The sequence below is a fragment of the Populus euphratica genome, unplaced genomic scaffold (genome assembly GCF_000495115.2).
Source record: "Populus euphratica unplaced genomic scaffold, PopEup_1.0 scaffold341.1, whole genome shotgun sequence".
Taxonomy (NCBI): Eukaryota; Viridiplantae; Streptophyta; class Magnoliopsida; order Malpighiales; family Salicaceae; genus Populus; species Populus euphratica.
Window position 1 is genome coordinate 135,273 of NW_011500093.1, and position 8,828 is coordinate 144,100.

Here is an 8,828-nt window from a genome sequence, read left to right on the forward strand (position 1 = left end):
ATTAAATTGTTAAAATAATTGCATGTTGAATATATTAAAATATAATATGCTCTTTTAAATATTTTTTTACCAATAAAATACATATAAATAAAAAAATAGTTATAATATTTAAAAAATCGGATTACCAATTTAACTCTTTTAAAATGAAGAAACCCGTGCAAAATACTACTTTGTCTAGTTGTCTAACATGTCAAAGGATAGTCAGAACATGTTTGTCCATACAAACAAATGGAATTTTATTTGAGAAATATTTACGGCATCCAGTCGAAGAGTTGGAGATTGTTTCACATTGTTTTTTTTACTTGTATTATTTGAGTATATTTTAAAAATATATTCAAATTGATTCTTTTTTAATATTTTTTAATAATTCTGATAAGGTAATATGAAAAATTAAAAAAATACATATATTTTACTTTCAATTCATCACAATACCCCACACACGGTGCAATAGTTGAGGTGGCATCATTGCCGCTGGATTCTCAGCTCTCAACCATTTAGGGCCACGTCGTGTCATCTGATTGGTGACCATGTAACTGAAGCCTCTGAGCTTCCAGCCAACTAAATACCACTAGGAGTACTCCGGTTGGTTGTGTACGAAAGGATTGTAGCTAGATAGAGGCTGCGGTAGACAGCGCCGCATCTAAAAGCACGATTTTACGTGTACTCCACCGTGCAACTCACTATAAAACAAATATTTTGAAAATAATTATCACAATAACAAATCTGCTAAAAAGTTTCATGGTTAATTAAACTATTAATCATTATACGTCTTTTTTTTTAATATTATAAGCGTGTACTTGTTGTTGTCAACGTGCTGATACTGCAGAGATTTTGAAGAAATCAACGTGAAATCGACTCAAAAAGGCAGGCTACCGTAGACGCAACATTAAATCCCGAGGAATTAGGCTGTGGAATCACATTTAAGTGAGAGAGAAGCATCAGAAGATTACACTAAGAAGGCACCGGAACTGGGAATTTATAGATTGCAAGATACTTGAGATAATTTGAGAATTAACAAGTCATTCGGCTTCCATCACGCATCTGCAATTCCCACCGAAAGTGAAATACATGCTTTTGTTTTTATCCCTTTCCATTGTAATGTTCTCCGCTGTAATAGTCAGAGGGCAATACAGAGGCCTGGAAAGCATTCATCTTCTACTGTTCAACAGCATGTTTGCTGCACTCGGACTTTCAACAGATAGAAGATTCTGTCAAGATTCTAAAATTGCTGGTTCCACAATTCACTGGTAGGACTAGCGACTTTGAATCCACTAACAACCTGCTCAAATCTTGGGAAGAACCCTCCATGAATTTATTCAATGCAAAGCGAAACACAACTGCAAATTAGATGATTATGTACTCAACATGATAAAGGATAAGTCAAAGAGGAAAGAAGGTAATGTCCCGCGTCATCTTGGACAGGGCTTTCGACATTTACGGCATCCAGTCGAAGAGTTGGAGGTTGCGTCATCTTGGACAGGGCTTTCGACAAAGCTAAGGAAACATTTAGCAGATTGACTAGGAAAACCATGGAAACTGACGCTCTTAAGTCAAGGCCTTGGGGGGTCTAAGAAGGACGACAAAGGTTATCAAGCTTCTCCATGTTCACTCTTACGGTTGTAAGATGCTATAAATCGTTTCAGTTCCCTCACAAGAATGTTCTGACTAACATCATGCTTCGTATTTGCAAATGAAGCCTTTGAAAAACATGCTGCATATTCTGCAAGAGTGTTTTCTGCCTATGCTTAATGTTCAAGCAAAGCGAAAAGAATACTCGGTATACACAGTGCAGACACCAGGACGACGATCATTATAAGGTGACCGCAAAATCATTTCGCAAAGGAAATTGACCGGGCCAGCAATGTTCAAGCAAAGCGAAAAGAATACTCAGTATGCACAGTGCAGACACCAGGACGACGATGATTATAAGGTGACCGCAAAATCATTTTGCAAAGGAAATTGACTGGGCCAACATTTGCCACCTTTACTGAATTTCATGTTGCTAACGAGAAAACTTCGGAAAGGCAGCAGACAACAAAAAAGGATATATCCTATGGTCCCATTTAGGTCCAAAAGTCATAAAAAAGCAAATAACTGCGAACAAATATATTGATTATGAATTTTAAGGTGGGATCATCACTTGGAAAGTAAAAGATATCTCCGCCAACAGTACCGATAACCCTGGGTTGCCTAAAACTCGACAACTTGTAGAAATAAAAGTCAGAGTGGTTTTGCTTTTATTTTTTAAAATATTTTTTATTTACAAATATATTGAAATATTATTTTTTTAAATTTATTTTTAATATTAATCCATCAATACAATATAAAAAAATAATTTAAATTAAAAAAAGTTTAGTTTGTTTTTTAAATCATTTAGAACGCCAAAACATCGTACTCAAGAATCATCTCTACAGAAAGTAAAAACGTTGAAACGTGACGTGTAGACCCAAAAGAAAAAACAAGTGAACAAGCCTGAATTCATGATTAAATATGTATATTCATTTCAATTTCGGCAAACAATTTCTACAAAACAAGATAAATTAGAAATGGCCTACAACAGCTACAACAGTACACGCTCTACAGTTAATTAAAATGATGTCATAAATATGATAAACTCACCGAGCCTTTCTTCGGGATTTGAATGGAAAATTGGACGGCGGTGATGGCGAAAATTCAAATGGCAAGTGGGGTGGCTCTGCCTCCCCAGAAAGCATCCCCACAATTTCTTTCATCGTGGGCCGTTTGCTAGGCGATTTCTGCAAACACAGGAGACCAATTGTAATGCAAAGCAATGCCTGATCCTTATCCAACGAATGCACTGAAGCATCAACAATATCCAATAGCTTCCCATTGTATGCAAGTTGCCTGGCCCAAGAGATTAGCATAGCCCTCTCAAATTCTGACATTGGTGAGGCGGTTACTTGCAGCGGTCTTCTCCCAGAACCCACCACAAGAAGCAGAACACCAAAACTATAAACATCACACTTCTCTGATAACAGGCTACCTCCACCATATTCAGGAGCAATATAACACACCGTTCCTCTCATGCTAGGCGTGCTACTAATACCACCACTCCTGGGGATCTCTAAACTAGCCCAATCCTGGCTGTTTCTTCTCCCATTTCTAAATTCACCACTGAAACCATCCAACCACCGATCCATACTACCTCTACTACCCTTGCTCTTCCTCTTCCTCTTCCTTTCTTGCACCCCATCACCATCCTTTTGCCACCATAAATCTCCACTATTACTCGAACTAAGTCCTCTCTTCTTCTTTTTTTTCGTCAGCTCCTCACAAAACTCCTCCTTCCACCACTCTCTAGGCTTTCTATTCTTCTCTTTCTTCTTCATTCTTTCCTCATCTAAAGAAGCCCACCATTCCAATTTCTTCTTATGCTTCTTTGGCTCGCGCTTCAAACTTTTTTTGCTCAACAACTTATTATCACTGGAAATTGGAGACGCTGCATTCCATTCTTGCTTAGGTCTCTCCTTATTAATCTCACTTCCAATCCACTCCATCACATAATCCTTCACTCTCCCCGACTCAGATCCACCTCCGTTATCCTGTTTCCACCACCAATCCCTCCTCGACCCACCTTTCTTCCCTCCACCAATCAGATCTCTTCCACTATCAACACTCATCTTATCAAAACCCGCCTCTGATATACTCCCCTTATGCACCCCACCCTCCGGCGAAACCACTGAAAACATCTCCGGTGACGCATCCGAATCCAAAACCCTAACACCAAAACTCTCCGGCGATCTCACAACACCACCAACGTCTATAATCCCACTCTCTCCGCACCCACTTGCCACACTCTCCGTCTCCTCCAAAATCGACCCATTATCCTCTCCAAAACCCTCTTTCTTCTCCGGGAAACCATTACTCTCCTCAATCCTCAATCTCGCTAGACCAAAATCTCCAATTTTCGCGTTAAAACACGAATCAAGCAAGATATTACCAGGTTTAATATCCCCATGAATCACCGGAGGACTACAAAAATGATGCAAATACTCAAGCCCTTTAGCTACACCAATCACTAACTCGAATCTAACCTTCCAATTCATCAACTCTTCACATTTCCTATCAAACAAAGCTTCTTGTAAGCTTCTATTCTCCATCAACTCATAGACTAAAACTAATTTCTTCTTTCGCGAACATGAGTAGCCAAGGAGGGACACAATATTAGGAGAATCTAAACAAGAAGCAATTGAGAGTTCGTTATGGAACTCTCTTTCGCCTTGAAGAGAACCGTTTTGGTCCATCAATTTAACAGCTAAATGTTGATTAGTGTTAGGTAGTGTAGCTTTGTAGACTGATCCAAATCCGCCGTGTCCGAGGCGGTTGGATGGTGAGAATGAGGAAGTTGCACGGCGGAGGAGAGAGTAGGAGTAGCAGCGGCATTGGTGGTGGTGGTGATTTGGAGATCTTGCAATTGGAGCTGTACGGTTGCGCGTGATTTTGCGATAGAGCAAGACTACGAGTACAATAAGGAAAATGAGAATGAGCGTTAGTGTTCCAGCAAGGAGTGGAGGGAGGAGGCGGATGTGGTGGTGGAGTGGTGGTGGTTCTGATAGAGATCGGAGGTGGCGAGATGGCATAGTGGTAAATAGAGAGTAAATGAAGGGGTTGTTTTAAGTTAAGAAATTCATGAGGTGAGTAACAGAGTGTGGTGTGGTATTTTCTTTCCTTCTTTCCTTCTTCTTTATCGTTGAGAGAAGAGCACTGTTCTGATTTGGTTTTCTATTTTGTGGAGGATAAGAAGAAGTATAGAGTGACAAGGATGTGACATGAAGGAGTGATAAAACTTTTTGAGTACTCGTGTCCGTTATTGGATGGGTTGTCATGGTTTAATCTATCTAGAACGTGAGTTAATTTAGAGGACCATTGGAAATTCGTTTTTAAAAAACTTTAAATTTTTTTAGTTAATATATTTTTAATGTTTTTGAATTATTTTAATATATTATTTTCAAAAATAATTATTAAAAAATAAAAAAATACTATTAATATATTATTTTTAAATAAAAAATACTTTAAAAAATAATCGTAACAAACTTCGTTAGCCTTACTAGAAAAGAGAGCGAGGAGCTGAAATGCTGAATACCATATTACGAATCTCCTCGTCTTGCTCAGATGAAGAAGAGCTTTTCGGTTTTTTTTTTTTTCTCGTATTAAAAAAATTCTTAAGTTGATAACTACAGTTATAACTATAAAACATTTTATAATATTTGAGCTGTAATTAATGAGTATTTATAACATAAAAAAATAGATATAAAGAAAAAGAATTACATTTGATTCCAAAAAAAATTATAAAATCTTTCATGTTAAAAAAATATTTTTTAAAAATTTTCTTTCCATAAGATGTATCAATAATAGTTACATTGAACTGTTCTATTTAACTATTTCACCAGTTGCCGGTTAATTATTTTTTCTTGTAAAAATAATAACATGTACATGCTTTTTTTCTATAAGTTTTTGTATATTAAAAAAATTCTATATATAAATTAAAAATATCTTGTATATATATAATAAAATAACTCAAAAACTATGTGTATTAATAAAAAAATTCATGAATAATAACTAAAAATAAAATTAGAAAAAATCAAGACATTTATTAATCAAAATATTTGATCTTATAAGATAAAATATTTATTCAATTGTGTTTATTAATTTTGTTTATTAAAATTAATTTTTTTTATTCAATTAAACGATAATAAAAATAGGTACACATTAAATTGATTAAATAAAAAAAAATAAAAAAAAATATTATGTAAGATTACTTATATTAGAAATATTATCAAAAAATAAATATTTTTATTTTCAAAAAATATTATTTATACAAAAGAAAAGAAAACATTATAGATGAACCACATTAATATATTTTAAAATTAAATATGCACAACATCATTAAAAAATATTCTTCATCTAAAAAATATTAAATAAGCAAAAATAACAAATCACATATAATGAACAATAATTAAAACATTATATATATATATATGATATTAAAAAATAAATTTATATTTTATAGATTAACTTGTCAGATATATAATACGTCATAATCTTTTTTTCAACTTGAATATATATTTTAAGGCAACATTAAACTTTAAACAACTATTATAAAACTTTTTTTATATTATAAAACTGGCGAGCATCAATATAGTATATTCTTTTTAAATAATAAGATGATAATATATTGAATAATATATTTTTATCACTACAAAAAATTTCTATAGCCCGCTTATTTTTTTCATTTTTTTATTTTTAAAAAATTACATTTTATATTTTAGAATTTATAAGTTCAAAACAACTTGCATTTTAAAGTTGATATGTCAAAAATAAATCAATTACAACTATTAAATTATTTTTAGAATTATTATTATATTTCATTTAATAGTTAAAATATTTTTATAATATATTATTTTTATTAATATACATATCTATACTAATTTAACATTATATAACTCGAACTTAAGATTATAAAAAGAGTAACTCTCTTGATTTCAAATTTTTACTGCTGTTACCTACTAAATGATTAAGGTACTTACAATATTGATATTATAACTTCTTTATTGAACTAAAATTACTAGATTTCCATAAATATAGATAGACATGCTTGTCATTTTTGTTTTGGACTTTTAATTTGCCTGGTATCAGCTGAATGCATAGAGATAATGGGATCTGGATTGAATTTCTAGTATGGGCACTGAAAACATAAATATTATGTCGTAGAATTTGAAAATCTTCTCTGAAGCCTTGGCTTCCTCTCTGATGATGAACCCATCATAAATATACCACACTTCTTGGACAAGACATCAAGAACCTGGTTGAAACACAGAACCAGATCCGCTTGTTTATGGAGACAATTGCAACTTTACGTGGTTAAAACAAAGCATACACAACGTCTCAAAAATATATACTGTGTGGTTGTAATTTAAAAAAAATATTTTTTATTTAAAAATATATTAAAATAATATTTTTTATTTTTTAAAAATTATTTTTAATAATAACATTTTATAATAATTTAAAATATTAAAAAATATTAATTTTAAATATAAAAGATAAAAAAAATCATTTTTTTTCTTAAAAAACTTTTAAAATTCAAAAACCTACATTACCTGAATGTACTTATCACCTGCAGAAGTAAATAAGCCCATCTGGACAGCAAATTCTAGTTCATTACTTTCTCTGGTGTCTTTTCATCCTCTGATTTAATGTTACTGACTATTTCTCGAGACTCAAAATTGACTAATTGGGCTCAAGAGGCTGCAAGACATTTTCTTGGAAGAGGGATATTCAATAATATCCATCAGCTCTAACTTTATTAATGTTATTTTCTATGCACTAATCTATTACTTCCATATCCAAATCCGCTCCCACGGCAGTCCATCTTCTATGCATCAAATTTTATTATTGTGTTTAATTTGAAAACTTAGATTGAACTGGGATATAAAATATAATTCTGAAAAGAATGGGTGCAAAGTGAATACATGAGGTTTATAAAAGGTTTTTTATAATTATTTTAAAAAAATATTAATAATATAAAATATTAGGTTGATCTGAACTAACTCCTATTAATATATAAAACTCATGACTCAGGTTATAAATTGATAATAATTTTATAAAAAATAAATCATAAAACTTAATTTTTAATCTATCAAATATTAAAAGATAATATTAAAAAAATATTCAATTAAAAAATAAAAAAATAATTTAACTTTGTTCTAATAAACTTGTCAGACCTGCACCTCAATCATGAAAATGGGATTAACCTAAAGAAAAAAATAAAAAAAAATGTTATATCCAATTCTCAACTAACCTAACATCATTGGAAAATAAATAAAAAAATAAAAAAAATTAAGTTAACTCATAATAATTTATTAAACTCATAACCTGAGTTGTGCAATTAAGATAATTTTATAAAAAATAAATTTAAAAAATTATAAATTTTAATTATCGACCAACTAAACGATAAATGATGAAATAAAAAAAATAATATAAGTCAACTCAAGTTATTTTTTTAAACTCATATGAATCTTAACACCAGGATTAACTTAAATAAAATATACTAAATAATTACAAAAATTAATTCTCAAAAATCTTAATATTAAAAATTAAATAAATAAATAACAAAAAATAAGAATAAAATTCAGTATAAAAAATAACAGCACATTCTACTATTTTTAACGAAGTAAGGTGTAATTTTTTTTTGCATTCATTTTTTCTCTTTATCTTCACTTTTTCTATGAATTTGTGTCAATTTATTTTTTAATAATGTAAAGCTATTTCCACTAGCAATATTCTCCGGAACACAATTCTCACAAGCAACACTAATTAAATTTTAAATTGTGTTATTTTATCAAAGATGATTTAAACTTATTATTTTATCAATTTGTTTTCTTTAAAATTGTGCTAATCTTCCAAAAAAAAAAGAACTATTGTGAGAAAATTGAACCATAGTCTCTACGCTGTCATTTTCAGTTTTTATTTTTAGCTAGACAGCTTAAATCCATCCCTCAAATCTCGAAATAATCATTTTAAGTTTTAAAATGTATTTTAATCTACTAAAAAAACACAACCATAAATCCAAAAAAAATTCAGAAGTTGTTATCAAACTTGAGGTAGACCTCCTTATGTTTACAGAAGTGGTTATAATTATTTTTTAATGTATTTTTATATTAAAATATATTAAAATAATTTTTTATTTTTTAAAAATTATTTTTAAAATAAACACAATAAAATAATTTTAAATATATATAAAAAATTAAATTTTTAAAAAATACAGGTTAACCCATGCTCTCGAAGACTCCCTTAAACGGTATTCATGG

General features: G+C 30.9%; 1 protein-coding gene across 3 annotated transcripts; it reads right to left on the reverse strand.

Annotated features, from left to right (window-relative positions):
* Positions 1-625: 625 nt before the first annotated feature.
* LOC105109176 (receptor-like serine/threonine-protein kinase At2g45590) lies at positions 626-4,779 on the reverse strand. Of its 3 annotated transcripts, none has more exons than XM_011003788.1 (2): positions 2,620-4,779; positions 626-680 (listed from the first exon to the last, which is right to left on the reverse strand). In XM_011003788.1, the coding sequence occupies exons 1-2, from the start codon at positions 4,599-4,601 to the stop codon at positions 641-643; spliced, it is 2,022 nt and encodes a 673-aa protein (XP_011002090.1). In that variant the 5' UTR covers positions 4,602-4,779; the 3' UTR covers positions 626-640. The 3 variants fall into 3 exon arrangements, with proteins under 3 accessions (XP_011002090.1, XP_011002092.1, XP_011002091.1); XM_011003790.1 differs by lacking the exon at positions 626-680 and adding an exon at positions 887-1,302 and having other exon boundaries at positions 2,620-4,778; XM_011003789.1 differs by lacking the exon at positions 626-680 and adding an exon at positions 887-1,337 and having other exon boundaries at positions 2,620-4,778.
* Between the last annotated feature and the right edge of the window lie 4,049 nt (positions 4,780-8,828).

Excerpts from the sequence above, each read along its gene's own strand:
- LOC105109176 (XM_011003788.1), bottom strand. The coding sequence starts at position 4,601 with ATGCCATCTCGCCACCTCCGATCTCTATCAGAACCACCACCACTCCAC. Across the intron at positions 681-2,619 it reads AAATCCCGAAGAAAGGCTCG|TGAGTTGCACGGTGGAGTAC; the intron begins GTGAGTTTATCA and ends TTTGTTTTATAG.